Here is an 18,973-nt window from a genome sequence, read left to right as displayed (position 1 = left end):
AGCCTGTTTTTTAGATGAGTAAAACTTCCATGTTGACATTATAATCTCAAGTGTCACATGTATTGTGTATTATTCATTAAACGTGTTTGATGAAGTTTAGTTCTTAATGAGACAAGTTTAATTTGCAAGGTAGACCATAACAAATATTATGGTGATTGATTCACATACTTACTATTACTCGTGTTGGTTTGTTATGCATGTATTAGTATTATATTAATTATTGGTACTGTATACTGCACATCTGTGTGTGGCAACTGCCTTTCTGATTGATTCTTAGTAGCCATAAAGCACTCTTGCAATCTACAGTTCCAATTTCTAATTCTTCCAGTAAATTAAACAATCACATCACTACACAAAGAATGGCAAACAAGAGATTTGTCAATTTGTGGTGGACTTGATTGTGTTTGCAAGTTCAAGAACTAAGCTTATAAACATATACATACAAAAATTAAATTTCAGAAACAGAATGATGTTTCTGTCAAAAAGGAATTTTAGCACCACCTTCAGACATGATTGATAGATATGTATTTTAGCAAATCTGCAACAGCAGAGAAAAAGCATTTGTGTGTTTTGTGCTGTGTTATTGAACATATTGTTAAACTATCTGTTGAAAATTCTATGTCAATTATTGGGATTCCATATCTCAAATTGCATACCTCAAAGCAAAAAAGTTTTGATTGTGGAGCCTTCTAGAAATGTGTGGATTTAGATGAAAAACCCTTCAGTTTTTTACAACTCTGGACTGCCTCTTTTGCATATGCAAGCATTGAAAAAAGTAGAGAAAGATATTGACTCATTACTATTTTCTCATAATTCCAGATGTTTTTCTTGTAATGCCTTTAGCAGGTTCCAACTATAAACGTAAATTGTTCATTTTCTTATTGTCTTAGCACACGGTCAAGGACACATACCGTATACTGTACATTTGTATACCCATATCTTGTTTTTCTTACGAGGCAGCAGTTTTAGCCTTATTTACTCAGATGGAAGATCCCATGGTATGATTCTTCCTATCTTTCTTGACAGTACAAATTAAACTTGCTATTTTTTTTAAATGACTTTGAATTTGACAGCTTATATGTCTTCAAGAGCAGGACATACCAAATGAGGTCAAATAAAATGTTGTCCGTGAAAATGAAAATTAGAGAAACTCAAAGAAAATGCAAATGACAATTACAATACTTATTCTACTCATAAGGCTCTACTCATAAAATTCACTACCGGGGAATGGTCTAATGTACTACCACTCTTAAACTAGCACAGTCACTACAGGAATAACAGAATTTCATGTTCTACTGAAAGACCTGTGAAATCTGATTTCAAAACAGAATTTTAAAGTATTGCCAGTAAAACTTGAATACAAATGTGGGATAAAGAGACATGTAAAATGAGGGTTGTATCTGTGTTAAGTGAGACAAGATCTACTGTAGTTGCCCAAAAAATATCAAGTTCGTTTTTGAATTTCCCTTGTGCCTTGGAATTGCAGTTATGGGAATAAGTTACTGTATCAATATCCATGATTTGGGATACTCTTGCGGAAGTGAAATTATAATTTTGACAATCGAATAAATGAAGCCATTATGTCTTCAGGTGTTGCATTTTGTGCTTGAGGGAAAGTCCACACACATAGTAGGGGGGGGGGGTTGCCGGTTATAATCAAGTGACACGAGAACTTGCACTCAATCTGTTTGTCTGTGGAAACTGACTTTTAAGAAAAACATAAGTTGGAGATTTCTACAGAGAGCAGGAATTGAAAGATATATATATATACAGAGCATTACTGCTTGTCTCTCAGTTAGTTACTATCTGACTATAGTCCCAAGCCCTAATCCCTTTGAACATACTGTACATGTACTGTATGATTCACCCCCATGGTTGTCTGAAATGGGAGGCATAGTGAGAACACGAGCCACTAATCAGTTCCCTCTACTGCAATATCACAACCCCTGTGAGAACATCACTTTAGTAGTTAAAATCCTGAGAAATACTAACAAAGTCAACACAATTGACTACTTCCTTCTTAGCAATTAGAGCATGTATTCAAAAACACAACTGGAAAGGTAAAGAAAGTGCATTCAGGACCGAAAATAGGAGAAGCCTCTTGACATACAGTACCATTGTGGATGACTGGACTGAACTTTGTTGTTGAAATCAATTAATATACCTGGGATCCTTCAAGAAATGGCTGCTCAAGATCCTAGGGCCACTAGGCCCTACATGCCCCTTGGACCACATCTATACCATCTACCTCATATGATTTCTTATTTATTGCACATCTCCAGTCATTGTTTACACATCTGCATTGTTTACATTCATATTGCTTACTTGTTTATTTGTACATTGTCTACTGTTTATTTGTATATTGTCTTGATGCACTGTCTGCACTTCGTGTTTTTACACTTGTTTTACCAGTCGGGAGACTTTCTGTAAGTAAGAATTCCATTGTACCCATACATGTACCGGTTACATATGGCAATAAAGTTCAAGTTCAAGTTCACTAGATAACTAACTCTGATTGAAACCATTTCCTGTTTGAAACTTTCCTTGTGTTCATATTTTACATGGTACCTCAAATGTTTAATAAACAAATAATTCTAGCAAAAACAATATAACAAATAATGACATTGTGGTGCTTTCAAAAGTTAAGCAATAACAAGTTTTAAACAAAGATTTAAAGAAAAAGCTGCAATTCCTTGGGCCATTGCAATATTGGCATGAATCTGTCTTGAACTGATCACCTTTAATTATATACAGTACATTACATGCAGTACAATTCAAAGTAAAAAGTGTGAGTTTGGCTGGTGTTTTTCAACTAGTACTGTAGTTAACACAGTGGTTGAAAGAAAAAAAAAACAGTGCATGAGAAATATTAAATGACTTCCTTAAATGCATCTTATTCACACACAACAGCTTTGGAATGAACTGGAACTGAAAAATAGCTAAGATTCTCTGCACTCCTCAGATAGAGGAGTGGTACAATATTCCTGTCACCATTTTAAAAAACCTTCCTTCCAGTACTGATGCTGTTAATAAGGCCAATTTTGGTTCTGCACACTACTAAATACATAATGTAGTGCTGACATTTGCTATTTTGCCTTTTGTCTGACTATGTTTGAGAAATGTGATAGAAAATGTTAGTATTTTACCCATTTAAAACTAAAACCTTGACCTCCCTGATAACCTTACACTCCTAACCTTGCACACGGTAGTGGGTCTGTATTTCCCAGCTTGGTTGAAAGTTTTTATCAGCAAGAGGATCTGAAACGTAATCTTAACAAAAATCAGAGCCTTTTTTCCCAGCTACAGCAGAAATCTATCACCTGATAATCTATCACTGCTGTACTAGTTAATAATATACTGGTATTCACTTATGTTTCCCTTCAACACTATGTACTGTATTATTTCATATTATCAAAAATAAAATGTACAGTATACTGTATCTACATGGTGCCCCTTGGATAAAAAAAGATTCTTTAGTCAATAACATTTCTAAAAAAGAGTGGTTCTTACCTTGGGAAGGGTCTTTATACAGTAATAATATATATTTTTCCAATTTATCATAATAATACATTGAATTAATGTACAGTATTTCCTTTCATACACAAAATCAAACAACCGTGTAATAAAAAGATGGAAAATACAAATCTAAACAAAAGAACCATGTAAGATTTTATCATTTTATAAGATTCTAGATTCTATTATTACTCATACAGTATAAGGAGTTATATACTGTACAACATAAAACTCTGTAGGAGTGCTGGTTTAAGCAGGCAGGTTCTGAAGCAGAATTTAAGAGACTCAAATCCCTGAACTCAGGGAAGAGTACTCCGTAACCTACATGTACGTTTATAGGAGAACGCTCTCTCACCCACTGTTCTGTTGAGAACACAATAAAATATTGTCTGAGGACCATAGAGTGTGGCTGAGGGTCATGATTTGTCAGGTCAGAAATTGGAGGGGGGCTTCATGGCATTAAAAGTCAGCAGCAGTGTCTATACTAAGTGAAAATTTCCAGCTGTCTCAAAAGAGCGGTTTTATGTTCACCAGAATGAGGCCAAGAACGTTAGCTGAGTTTTGGACATACTGTACTTGAGTTTTCGTGAATGTATCTCGCTGTCTAAGCAACAGTGCTTGTAACTGTTTCAGTAATTAATTAAAGAAGGTTGGGGAGTGCAGTGGGTGTTAAAAAATTAACAATTATATTAAGGAAATACAGTATTTCAAACTAATGTATAAACCGAAGTTTTCAGGATGAACATACAGTACCAACGTTTTAACTTGGTACAGAAGACTCGATGAAATCAAGTCTTAATCCCGGGAGAGCAGAGAATAAGATAAGACACCCTGTTTCTGCTGTTTTTTTATTGTTTCATAGAGCTACTGCAGTCATCATAGTATTTTCAGTTTAATAAATCAGCTTGTTTCTTGGCATCGAAATCTGCTTGGCCGGTATCGTTTTTATGGTTTGAGCTCAGTGCACTCAGATTTCTAATTCAAATATAAAAATGTTATTTATGCAATACATGAATGTAACAAGTCTCTACATCTTGGTAAAATTGAAACACGTCGGGCTGCCAAGGACCCCCTTCAGCATGAGAAAGTGAATTCTATTTTAATATGCTTCTTCACTCCCCAGTCCATTTGGTGAGAGATCTGGGCGGGGCGTCGAGGGGAGGAGAGTCCGAATGTGCCCCCTGCGTGTGTCAGTCTCACCAGGAATGTGATGGGAGATGCTGGTTTCTCTGTTCATCTCATAAAGCCGTGTAGGGATTGTAGCTTTGCATCTCCGACGTAAAGTATTCTTCTTAACTGATGGCGATTTTACTGTCTACTGAGATCAGAACTTCTTTGGTGTTTTGAAAACAGCTTTAAGCGGCGCTCTAACAAAGGTGAAATTTAGGGAGAGAACATCACTGTGCGCCTTAGGTTAGGTGAAAGGGAAGCAATGCCAGCGATCTGATGCTGCAGAAAATTCGCCATTGTTTCGACGAGAAGCCGATTTATCATTACTTAGATTTATAGTTACCCTTTCAATGTTTTGCCAAGTGGCTAACAGGATCTCCATTTTCATGCTGCCTTGTATCATATGCCTCATTTTCAGCATCCAGGTAGGAAATTCCTGCTTATTTCGCCTTTAAAATATACAAGCAGCGCTTGACGGGACTGCCATGATTATACCGTTGCACGTTTCTTTTGGTATTTTTGTACAACTTGTGTTGAAGCTGTGTGCTATTTCAATGTATCTGATGGATCTAAAGCTTTAATCCAATTATTAAACATATTATCTTGTTTTAGCAGTATTGCTCCATGTTAAAAGAGAAGCATGGTCTGACAAATGTTGTCGCGTTTCTGCAAAATGCTTCTTCAGGCAAAATGGGGTCATTCCGTTGAGACTGTTCGCTATTATCCTGCATTGTGATTTCACCCATTCTCATCATTTGGCCTTTGATGAAAATGCATGTTTTATTCTGAAGCGGCACAGTTTTAACACGTTTAACTGGAAGAAAAAGTGCATGTTGTAGCATTTGCTCTTTTGTGAGTTCTTTAATGAAGTTAAGTGCAAACTCTGAACTGTCTTGCCTTCTTAATGACGGTATCGTTCCACCTGTAACATGTACTGTATGAGTTGAGTAGTATTAAAATCTAGTAGCCCCTTACATAAAATGTATTAACAGGTCTGTATTGAAAAAAGGGGGTGAGATGAAAATAATTTGTTTGAACAGAAACTTTAGTTTATGTTAATAAAAATGAATGAATGACGAGTATAAAGTATTATTATAGGATAAAATATCAATAATAATTTCTGTACTAATACCACGTTGTTATTCTTCTGAATCAGTTAATTGAATTAGGCCTGATGGTTTTAAACATAATATTTTTAATGAAAGCCTGACCTGTGCTGTAGTTAATATTTTTTTAGTTTCCTGACTAGAACATTATTTAATACTATACAGAAAATATTACAATGCATGTTCTTACTCTTTCTTTAAAGATATAATTATATACAGTACATTGTGAATGTTAAAATAACCTTCAACCATTAAAAAATGCATACTATAGTAGGAATACTAGAAATTCCGTTTGTGAACTTACTATATGTGTCATGTAGATATAAGGTTATAAGGTTTTGTTTCCATTAGGTCTGTGAAATTCCTAGAAGCACTAATGTTTTTTACACTGGAATTCATTACATTTTATCTAGTAATTAAAAACTGATACCAACTTAAAGCTAAATGTTCAGGGGAGACATGGGGAAAATAAGACTAATATAAAAAAATTTAGCATAACGATTACTTACCGGCACAGAAATCTCAGTGTGTCAAAGAAAAAAAAACATGGAAAGGATTTTAATTGGGAAACTAGTGTAACAGAGAGATTGAAGCTTGAAATTATTTCTAATCCCCCAACATTGCTTCGAATGGGAACTAAACCATAAAGATTGGTGGAAGAGTTTAATGGATAAGTGAAACAATGATTTTCAGCTCTTAAATTAATATACTGTATGACAAGTAATGCAATTAAGAGATTCTATCATGGCTGCACTGTAAACTTGGAGGTGGTTACATGAAGAGTATAGAGGTAGCCTACCTAAGTGGGCCAGACCTTTGGGGTATCAGTTCTGAATGGTGTAATGGGTTTGGATTTGCACTTGGGACTCAGACTAGTAGTCTCTTTATAGTGTGCAGCTGTATTTACTAAGTAGAGGAGATTTCGACTAGAGGGACCAAAATACACTTTGTATCATTTTCTATTGGAAATATCAAATGTTCTTAAGTGTGCTTGCCATGGTAGTATGGTAGTGAGTGCTGCTACTTCATGGCTCATAGATCCTGTGTTCTGTGTGGAGTATTTCTTTTGCATTGCCTTCCACCTTGCAAACAGGTTCCGATTAGGTTAGTTGCCATCTCTAAACTTTCCCTGTGTTTCTGTGCCTATGTGTGTGCTCTTGCAGGAAATACTGTACTTCAAGTTTATGCTGGCTCTTCCTTTCTTGTTTGTATTGCAGTAAGAATTCCATTTGATCTTATAATTTTTAACCAACAGTGTATTTACGTCTGTGTCGTTAAAATAAAGCTTGAATGAAATTTTGGGTCATATACAGTATGTTTCCAGGTACAGTACAGTACTTGTTGGCTTTTCTTGTTTCTTCTGACTCATCCTGTCTTTGAAGACACCACCTCACCCATCTCCCTACATTGCTCAGAATGGGATCTCATATTCCACACTTATCTTCCTTGCTTCTAATCATTGTAGTGAAATATCATAATAGTGATTGAATCTAGGATAAAACTTAGCATATATGCGGGACTTACCCATTTCAGAGTGAAATATAATGCTATACAAATATTTGAACAAAAAAGGTTAACTGGCTATTATTGTGGTTTTAACCTTTGCCAAATAAGCATAATTAAACAAGAACATTATTTTTTTTCTGCGTAATCAAGTAGTTGACACTAAAATTATTTTATTATCTGAAAGCTGCACAATTAGTTTACTGATTCTTTCTTTTCAATCTGCTTCAATACTAAATTAATGAGAAGGGTTTTTAAAGGCTTTACAGATTTGCTGTACTATGGGCGATGGAGACCAGACAATAGCTCACATCAACTTCAAGTGGACTGGACCGTCAAGTGTGCTAGGACTACGAAAACTGTGAACTGATGGTTGGTTTTCCATCAGTTTCACCACATTTCATTTAAAAGTGCAGATATAGTATGTGTAGTTTCATGGTTTGTAAGCATTATGTTTTTGTGAATCATAGGAAAAAGTGAACAATTGTACAACTAGTATAATACCACATCATAAGCTGAGCTTCATTCATTTGAACAAAAAGCCACTGTTTGTTCATGAGGTATAGAAATCAAATATTTAGTGTTTTCAACAGCACATATTTTTTGTATACAGAGTAATGTACAAAAGACACATGTCTGTATATTAACTTTACAAATTAAATAGCTATTGATTAAGTGTTTTATTTTAAATATGAAAGTACTGAATTCCACTTTTCCTTAAATGTCAAATCCTTGCTTTGCTGGAGTTTGTAATAAATGGCGTTTTAACTACACTCGGGTCAAGCACGCCCCTCCTCTGACGAAGAGATGAGGGAGGACGTCAGCATGTCTTTCATCTCTGGACATCTCTCACTTAGACTTCTAATAAAATTTTCATCATCTGGTAAAAGGAAAAGTCCATTTTGTGTTGTTTTATTATGCACTGAATCAGATGGAAGCAGAATGTAATTAATGGCACGGATCAACGGCTTGTGGAAAGTGCCTTAATTTGATGGGGAAGTGAGATTTAGAATGTAAAATTTGAAGCACTCTGCTTTTTTGCTTTTTATGTTTCTTATTTACTGTATTTTACAAATTCTGTACATTTTAGACTTAGAATAATTACACAAAAGCAGTATATGTGCCTATTATAATACACAATTTTCCTTCTTCACTGATGTCCTTTAGGATTAGTGAGGTGGTTTTCATTTGATATTCCCAAACTATAACACAATTTGGGCCTCAAATTATTATACAATGGATTTGTTGGAACATTTTAAATATGGCCTGTTCTTCAGCAAAAGTTGTATACTGTATATTGGCTACACGGTTAATTTCAGTTTAGGCAAGTTGTCGGAAGATGTTTTCATGAAAAATCTTCCAGAATAATTCCTTATTACAAAATGAACTACAGAATTTACTTTTCTAATTGTAGAAAGGGAATATGAAAGCAAGCTGGCATCTTGATCAGTAAGTAATATTTGACATAAGCTCATGTCATTTATGTTTGACATTTAAATTCTGAAGTAGCATTCATGGTTGGCTTTTTAAATGTTTTAAGTGTTTCAAGCTATGTATTTTGAGTGAGGAGTCCAGTCTTTTGGTGGTCTACAGTGTACTGTAGCAATGGTTGAAAGGGACATATCTATAAAATAATGTTGCTGTCTGTACATACAAGGTGTGTTGTTCACATTTGGCTACGATACATGTAGTAATGTGTTATTATAGTAGAATGCCACTAAAACACTCACCTTCGCTCTCTGTACTTTGAGAATATGTATTTATGTTTATATAAATCACAACTTCATTTTGATTCTTTCTTTCTTAGTTCTATGTTAGTATGCTTTATAAAGTTCCAGTAAAATTTGAACATTATGTTTAATGTTTTTTATAGATATACTGTATGTTTAATATATGTCACACAACACAAGAAGGTCACCTGCATATATCAGTATTTAATTGCTCTGTCATAATCCCTTGTCAAGATTATAAGAAGTAGTTCAAGTAGGTAATATTGACAGTATGTAGCACTTTTCACTTAAGGAATTCCAAAATCCCATACATAAAACAGAGGAACCACATCCATCACTTAAGTGCAACACCCACCTGAGTGACCTATGGCAGCCATTATGTACCAGCAACCCAACTACACAGCAGATCAGGTAGAGACATACAGCACAGCTACAATATGTATATTTAAATTGCCACTGATCACTGCATTTTGATTGTTAGAAATTTTTGTCAGAGTGAAAACAAATGTGTATATTTTAAAAGTATTTTAGTGTGTTATATTGAATCTTATCAATCCAACTTTAAGGATATGTACATGCTGTGTTATAAATTGCTTTATTTTTTAGTGTGTTACGATCTTACACTGATTATTTTATCACTTTTTCCACAGTTATTTGTTAATTGTGAATGGCACATGATAGTGTTCGGTTTTTAGTTTTGACAGGTTTCACATTTATATTAGTCATGACTCCTTGGTTTTTACAGTTTCTCATCAAATGAATTAAAATAGTTGAATTGGAAGTATTCACCGCACTTAATGAGAATCGAAGGGATGATTGTGAGGGAATGTAAGAATCTAGTTTACCTTTGCTAACATTTCTGCTTGTGTTTTCATGTCCTGCAGTGCACCTTTGCATTGAACACAACGTTTTAGTTTGGCATGTTCCCAGCCCCCTTTTAAGCACCAGAAGGACAGTGGAAACGACTCTGTGCCTTGTCACCATGGTTTTAAAAACCCATTTCTCACTGCATGTTATATCGATTTAAATTTAGTGTTTCCTGTATTGGTAGACTGCCAAAGTGAATAGCTGATTTAAGAATACTGAAAGTACTCATGAAGTCCAGGAATTGAATTGGAACTTTCCATTCAGCACTGTTTTTATCTGCTTAAGTGTGAAGGAACAAACATGAGCTACATTCTATTGATCCTGACAGACGGGGCAAGTCTTTACTGAACCTTGTTAATGCTCTAAATTCTAAACTATAGCAAACCCACATCCCATCACACTATACAGTATATGCTGCATAACATAATGTACAGAAGACACCAAATGTGAGGTCTTTTATACGGATTGGAATACAGCCGTATTCTGCTGTAATCAAAAGAGAATGAATTATATCAGGTTTTAAAATACTATATAACAGCATATTTGATTAATTCATCCAAAAGTATTATCAATGACTAGTTTGAACATTAAACTGATAAATACAATGTTACCCCTGACAGTTACTCTTCACAATAGACTGCAACAGCACAAATTGCATGCAACACAACGCCAATCTTTAGTTTACGTTGAGTTAACATTAAGTTAAAATCCTCAGTGTTAGATGAAAAACTACAGCAGGGATCTAAGAGATCAGTTACATGCTGTTCTAAATGTGCGGTCAACATGAATAAGTAAATACAGTTATCAGGGGGTAGGGGAAGTTGTTGCATAACAATTAAACATTACTGGTGTGTTCTTTATCAAATCAGTCATTTCCAAAAGCAACCAGTAAATAACATGTTCTGCTTTCTATTAAGTAAATTGTCATGTTATTTTTAATTCTCATTTTGAAGTTTTTAACGGCGTGTCCTGGTGTTTATTGCCATCATGAATTATGCTGAAAGGTTCTGTGATGTGCTTTTATGAAATTCCACGAGTAGACAGCTAATGAACATGTGTCAGCTTTACATTTAATTTCTAATTGTTAATTATCTAATCAGTAATGTGGTGCCTACAAACTCAAGACCCAGACACTGAATTAACAGTAGAAGAGGCTAAAAAACCTTAAAGAGGGTATCCTGGGTAAAAGGAGGATACATTTGGCCAATAGTGGAAGAGGGGGATAGGAGCAGACACATTTATACTGAACTAATTATCCTTTAGGCTTTGAGATAATGCGCATTTCAAAATGTGCAGGTTGTCCTCATAAAATAGGTCAACATATTCTCTGCAGGCAGCAGTGTGGAATAGTGGGTAGGGCTCTGGTTTTATAATTGGATGACTGTGGGTTCAAACCCCAGTTGTATTACTGTTGTTGCATCCTTAATCACAGGTGTTTCACCCCGTTTGTTTCAATAATGAGTACAAAAGTAATTTGTTTGGTATAAAAGAACTGGCCACATAAATTAATAAAGTATGTTTTCATAAAAGATTATAGAAATGTGTTTGCCAAATGTTCACACTCAGACCTGTTAATTAAGATGATGTCTTCACATTTGTTAGATCAACAATGAATAAATTCACTTACTATTTTAGAATTTGAAATAGTTGGGAAAATTTACTTTCTTGCGTTAATCAAAAGCAATTATCACTGCATGTTCTGTGGTGGTGATCAGTTTTTCATACCATGCATTCAATTTCACTTTTTTAGTTTATTGGATTTTGTAGAGTCCTGTCAGTAAATCAGTACAGTGAAACTTTATTAAGACTGAATTGTGATAGCATTACATAGCTAATAATCTAATTTAACAAAACCAGTGTGCGATTAAGTGTCTTACAATTAACCCCATAATCTCCAGTCAATTAGAAAACAGTTGCCAGTAGATCAAAGGGCCTTTGATGAAATCTTAATTATTTATTGATGGTGAGGAATAAACATAAGATAATGAGGTCATATTAATTTAAAAATAGAAACAGCCTTCTACAACAGTAAACACTATCATTAAATGTTAAAGCAGCAAATATGGAAATACCCAGATGTGAAATGGATTCAAGTCATTATTATTGCAAAACATATTTCTATTCCATGAAAATAATGAGTCTAGTTCGTTTCTGAATTGTTGATGTAAGACAGTCTTGCGAAAATTAATACTTGGTTTAAACAGTGAGTGCACATCTAAATAAATAACACACCATGAGGTGTTTTAATACATTTCCACACTACTGTTTATGGTTGTGTTAAGCATTTTGGACTTTACAATATCCTGTATGTGGCAAATTGACAAAAACCATGATGGGATACCGAGTACAACTTGAAGCTAAATAATATTGCTATAGTACTGTGTTGTACCATTTCTATTGTGTTCACGGTGTCAGAAGCATGTGACTACAAAGTGGCCTCTCCTCATTAGCCCTTAAGAGTTTATTCATGCTTTCATTTCTGTTATTTCATCTCCAAGTTCAGTTTAAAGTGTTGTCTTTCCATCAGCCTATCTTTGGTCTGCTACCAAGTTTATCCCAATGTCAGGCCACATTATTTCTCAAAGGTTGGATAAGCCCCGGCTAAGCAAAAATGGCCACCATGTGTGCCAAAGCACGAGGATATTGGCAGGCCTTCCCCATTTTTCTGTTTTGTAATGGGAGTGGAAGTGGTGTTTAATGATTAGTAAAAAAACTATTCATTGTTTTCACACAGATCTAAAACCAAGGGAGCTGTAGAAAGTGACATGAGGAAAACTAGCATAAACTTAACCGAAGAAAAGCAAAATATCTCTTAATGATGAACATTTTCCTAATGTAGCATTTCAATATCACTTGTCCTTTTTCAGTAATGATGAAAGCACTTAACAATGTACAGTACCTGTACATGAGAGCTGATTTTAACAGTCAACAGGGCCAAAACTGACACCAGAGGGTAAAGAGAGCATTGTTGCATTGTAAGGCTGCCAACCATCAACTGATCTAAAAACGTGTAATGAATTTGGAGTCGACAGTTTGTCCTCTGCAACTAACAGAATATTAAATCCTTAATCATATTAAAATCTGGGAGTTGCTAATTGAAAGTGGTACTGGGAAGGTTTACAGTTTGATGTGGAGTGTTTGGATTACAGAGTAAAAGAGTACTGTACACTAATTACTTGTGTGTTTTTTAAAGAGCTTAATAAAGGTTTTGTTTTCTAAGTGGGCAAGTATCTTGCTGAAGTTGCCAATGTTGTGACTCTAAAATTGCTTCATGTTTGCTTTTAATTAAAGGACTGTAGTGTATGTCCTGGGTATCTCAGTTTTAATTAAATTACTTTATACGTAAGTACCAGAGGAGCACTGGGGCCAGTATCACCTCATCGAGTTGCTGTCAGCAAAAAAAATCAGACATGAATTTCAGTAACAATTTTTTTGTGTTACAAAATAAATACTGTTTAAGATTGTTTTCCAGTGCACATTTTCTCAAAGGCCTGCATCAAAGATAATTGGTATTTTGGGCATAATGCTTATAATATTTGAAAGTTTATAATATTAATATATTAACTTGGAATCCCCAAGCTTCTAAGGGGTTCTCTTTGATATGACCCAGAATCCGTGGAAGACCCCAGGATTGTCAAAGCCGAATCTTCTTGAATATGGTAACATTTACAAAGCAAAAGGCAAAAGCGACTTCCTTTGTCAAGGATAACTCGGTCGAATCCCAAGTGTGCCAGAAGGCTCCATGTGACCTCAAGGCTACTCCCTGACCTTTTACCTGGTAGACCAGATGATGCTCCAACATCTGACACCAAAGTGTAAATGATGTGCTTAATGACAAGCCTTAAGACATCCTGGAGGAATAGGGCCTATATCATCTAAGGGCCTTAAGATCTATCATCCCAACTGGAAGAAATAGGACCAAACAGTTTTTTGTGTCATGTTTAATGGAAATGTTGAAACTTTAAGTATCAGTAGTACTATACTGTATTAGTTCAGGTGGGTAGCTGCGTCAGCATGTGTAGGCTGCAAAGGAACAAGTAATAGGTTTATTCCATGCTGAAAAAAAGAAGAAAGAGAACACAACGTTTCGGCCGTGGAGCATTCTTCAGGTGCGTACTATACATTGGAAGTTTCATTTCACACCTCTCTGCACCCATTCTGACTTCACAAAAAAAAAAAAACACACCTGAAGAAGGCTCCACGGCCGAAACGTTGTGTTCTCTTTCTTCTTTTTTTCAGCATGGAATAAACCTATTACTTGTTCCTTTGCGTACTATACTGTATGTTTCATCAGTATTTTAATGTTCTAATTCAGCTTGAAATCTTTACCTGAGTTACTTCATGTAGACTCATTATTATAATTAATTGTATTCATTATCATTAATATAATAGGTTTGGTTTAAAAATTGAGCATATGTATATGAGCGAAAGTGTAACAATTAACTTATTTGAAATATTGTTAATGGATTGATTCACATATTTTCAAATATGTTACTTTCTTGTTTCAAGTTAAACATTTATTTTAAGTAATTTCATTTTCATGCAATTGCAGGACTTCCTGTTCTGTCCTTAAGAAAAGCAAGAAATGTGTTTCTCTGTAGCCTATACTTAGCAGCAATAAGATATTGGAAAAAAAAACTTTTCCTCACCGCAGTTCCAGCATGACAGTGAAAATAAGGAAGATCCAGGATCTGTAAGCGAGGAGGGGGAAGGTGGCTAATTAAAAGTGCTGTGCTGCCTTCACCTGGCATTTGATGGTAAACAAAGCTGAACATGGATAGCAGTTTTCCATTTTGTTCCCTGCCATGGAGGAGCACTGTGAGGGGTCCAGGCTGTCTGAGAGACTTTAATTAAACTCGCTGATGGAATGCACAAGTGGGAGGTTGGAAGACTGCAGTCTGTCTTAGGACACTATTAAGATTGATTATCAAGTGGAGGTAGTCATCTCAGGTGTGATGTGCTGTTCTGTGGGAGGAATTTAAATTAGTTAGGAGGACACGATGGCAGATATGTTGGAGCATATTGAAAACAAATGAGCGTTTTTGACAGCAAATCCTACTTTGAAACCATTTGAAGGATGTTTCTTGTTGTGATTTATCACCATAAACTTGATTGTCCAGATTAGGTTGTTCATTTCAAATAAAATATTTTAATGTCTGCTATTATTGTTGGTAAATGCTGTAAAAGTCTGAAGGAGAATCCTTCAGGTTTAGGAGCATACAGTTACAATGCATTATGTGTACAAAAAAAATCTGTTGTCCAATCACAATGCTGCAGGAGACTAAACTGTTTTATGACAGTTTGCCAATTCACATTTTTACGTTTTTTATACTGTAGTTGCTAGGGTATCCAAGATAACATGGATAAAAAAGACCAGCCGTGCTGCTATAAGTTTAGTTTAATCTAACTGGTATCAGTAATCAGCTATCCAGCTACCTACAATAAGAGTTTTCCACTTGCTCAAGTGTACAGTGTCAATCCACTAATGTAAAGTGAATAACATTGTAGCTTTCTATAGGACTACCATTGTGTCCACCCTTCCCAGTGTTGATACACACAAATACAAGGAATTTATGACTGACAATTTATGACCTTTCATACTATTCTTCTATATTCTTCTAGACATAGTTGGGATCACATGATTTCAAATTATTGTTGCCCATAAACACATTTTCTATTTATTTAATGTGTACAGATCTTAAATAAAAGATATTTAGATTATATATATATGAAAGTTACTGACAAGTGCAAGTGCAGTGCTTTCCACATTTTTTCTGGATTTGCTGGATGCATTTCACAGGTGTGGTTACTAAATTGTGATGTTGCAGTCCAAAAGCAAAAGCAGCAAGTGGAAAGTAATTGCAATGCCAGTTATATTGGCAAGAAATACGCATAGAGACAAGGAAAATGATAGCTGGTAATTTTACTTAATTATATCCTAAATACTATTTTTGCATGGGGAAAGAACCACATGGTACTTTAGAAGGAGATCCCCAAATCTCCCAAAATAGATGGACTTGCCTATAAACTTACAGGATATCCAAGAATGGCAGGTCAAGTGAGAGGTTTTAAAGTAAACTATTGACAAACAAGCTTCCACTTCACCATTTGCTCATTAACATAATGAAATGCAGATTTGATTCACATTAAATGAGTAGATGGTAATTTGCTTCTGAAGTTTTTGACTTAGTATCAGCTTAAGTAGAATTCACTTGAACAAACTTGTTTGGAATGTATTCTTGTGCAGGAGCTAGGGAGCATGAGGGGAAATACAAACATAATGGATCTACACCATGTACACCATTACAACTGTATCACTGTGTCACAAACTGTATCAAAGTATCACATTTCTGGAAGATTATTTTCATAACGTTACCACAAAGAAAGGGTTCAAATGAAATATTCCTCCAAACAGAAAGTAAATCACTGGCCCAAAAGCTTTTTTAAATTGATCAGTCAAAATGTGTTGAGAAAGAAAACACTTCCTACAATGAATAAAAAAAGACCTGGAATTTAAAGAGTAAGTGCTGACTACAAGTAAAAAATATCGGAAAGGCAGAAATTAAAAAAAAACAACAAAACAACCACAGCATAGTTTACAAGTTGTTCTTTAGGGAAAAAATTACATTTGTTGTCCATAGGCTGCGAAATCAGTCAGTCTAAAGGGTAATACCCATTGACTGGAAAATTGCTAAAGCTACTTGCTAATGTAGCTCCCATCTGTAAAAAAGGTGACAAAACTTATCCAAGTAACTGTAGACCAATTCATCTTCTTTTATTATTTGCAGTGTTATGGAAATGGTCATTAAAACAACTGGTGGATGCTCTATATGGTAACAGGATTCTAGGGTCTTTTTTCATTCTAGGGTCATTATCGATTTAGAATTTTTCTAACAAGTTATAGTAATAGATACAAGCAGAGTATATTGATATGTTAGGTAGGTTTAATTAGAAGAGGTTATGCAATCATTAAATGTTTGGCAAATATTTGTCCTGACACCTGCTTAAGTGCAAGCAATTTATAAACATGTAATAATAATATACAGTACTTCCAGCAGCCAAAGAATATGAGTTAGGCTTCTTTCGTTTTAGGTGAGCAATAGTAAGATTAATAGGCAATAAATTAAAATGAATTCATTTATTACATAAACTACAGACAGGAGATAAAAACACACTAATATTTACAATTTTAGTGAAGTCTTTGATTCCATCGCATTACATTTGTAATTTTACACTAGATTGTTAACATTTACCACCCAAATACACTCAGTGAATATACTGTCAATCTTCATTAAGGAAAGTAACCCTGCTTTTATAAAATAACTAATTTTGCACAGATCAGCCTGCCCTCTAAACCAATGATAAAAAGGAGACAATCTTTGGTCCCTAACAAAAATGCAATTTAGACAAACTGCCGATTTAGAAAGGAAACTTAATTGTATCTGCAAATGTGCAAACTTTGTCTCTTTTTCCCTAAACTTAGTCTTATTCCATTCAATGCCCAATTCCTGGCAAACTTTGGTTCAAAGCATGAATCCAGTAGATATAAGTAGAATTCAGTAAAGCTGTAACTTGCTCTCTCCTGTTTTGTTTCTCCTTCTTCTGTTCTCCACTGTAATATTCCACCTTTTTACTGTCCCCTGTCTTCTATACTGTCATAGCTGGGGAAAGCTGGGAATGTTCCAGGGAAATTCTAGCCTCATAAGTTGACCAACCTTCTGGTTTCCATGTGTTTGAGTTGTAGCTAGATACCTCTGGGTTATAGGATGCTTGTGTAATTGGATATCTGAATGTCCAAACACCCATTATCATGTGTGTTTAGCAGTTTCATCTGCAAGATTAAGAAACAAATCACTTTAAGAAACAAAATCAAGACTGAGTAAATATCTGGCAGATGATGGGTAAAGATGACAAGTGGTTACAGTGTTTGCAAAAACATAAACTATAAATATATGATGGGAAACACTAAACATAAAGAAGCTAGTTAAGAAAAAAATATAAGCTTATGATAAAATTTCAGCTCATTTAGAATAGTTGAACTTATTTTATAAAATAGCATGTTACAAAAATGATATGTCTCAGGAATCAGTGCAGTGTTAGAGTGTCCAGACACATTCCCAGACTCAAATACAGTATATCCTATACTGGAACAAGTAATAGGTTTATTCCATGCTGAAAAGAGAAGAAAAAAAACACGTTTCGGCCGTGGAGCCTTCTTCAGGTGTGAGCCCTGAAATCTAAAGGTGGTTTTGTCATCACTTCTGTTTTTTGTGCACTTTATTTCATTAATTCTTCTTATCTCTGTCTTCATGTTGAATTTGGAAAAATTGGATTGGTTTAGTAAATCCCTTCCCGGATATGTAATGTTTTAATCTCCTCAGTATCTTTCTTTTTCAATATTAAAAGGATTCATGTTTTAAATCTTTGATCTTTCTGGAGAGCAGAGATATTATTATTTTTTTAAGTCAGAAATGATATTGGTCTTCAGGCTACACTACAATACATTCAGTTCATTTAGGCTATTTTTCTTGGTTTAATTGAACACTTTACATTAGAGATTCCTCTAATTCTAGTTCCGGAGAGTCTTGTACATCTTCAGTGGCTGAATAATGTTAATAATGAATAATGATAGTTAGTCCTGACTACTTAAACTAGTATTTTATTCACATAAATACTTGAAAGTCAGGTGAGCTTATTTAAAAACGCTTGTAATGAACTTGGATGACATTGGGGTGAACTGTACAATATTTCTCATAAGACATGACTACCTGCTGCATTTTCACACACAGAGTCATGCAAGATTGTACACTCTGCTTGAGCAACATGTTTTAGCCATTAGGAAATGAACCAGTGGTTATAGAAGTTTCTTTAAGTGTATATGCACTGTTAATATTAAATATAGAAATTAAGCTAGGAGAACAACACACACATGCAGAGCATGGGAGTGTCAAGGTACACATCTTACTTCAATTGCTCTTTTTTGTTGCCATGGCAATAAAAATGACAAGGACTGTCTTCGATCTCTGTGGTCACCATGAACACAGCCTGCCAGATGAAGGCACCGTTTTATCAAGATTAAAATGT

At 34.8% G+C, this 18,973-nt stretch overlaps 1 protein-coding gene across 4 annotated transcripts in view; it reads left to right on the top strand.

Annotated features, from left to right (window-relative positions):
* The first annotated feature begins 4,692 nt into the window (after positions 1-4,692).
* The window catches only part of ptpro (protein tyrosine phosphatase receptor type O), a 65,456-nt gene continuing 51,175 nt past the window's right edge, over positions 4,693-18,973 (top strand). For all 4 annotated transcript variants that reach the window (XM_088644744.1, XM_088644742.1, XM_088644743.1 and 1 more), the window contains exon 1: positions 4,693-5,108. In XM_088644744.1, the coding sequence (XP_088500870.1) occupies positions 5,034-5,108 (75 nt within the window). In that variant the 5' untranslated portion in view covers positions 4,693-5,033. The remainder of the gene's footprint in view (positions 5,109-18,973) is intronic.

This window comes from Lepisosteus platostomus, chromosome 9 (assembly GCF_059453375.1).
Source record: "Lepisosteus platostomus isolate fLepPlt1 chromosome 9, fLepPlt1.hap1, whole genome shotgun sequence".
Classification (NCBI taxonomy): Eukaryota; Metazoa; Chordata; class Actinopteri; order Semionotiformes; family Lepisosteidae; genus Lepisosteus; species Lepisosteus platostomus.
The sequence above is the reverse complement of the archived record's forward strand: the minus strand, read 5'-3'. Positions and strand labels throughout refer to the sequence as shown.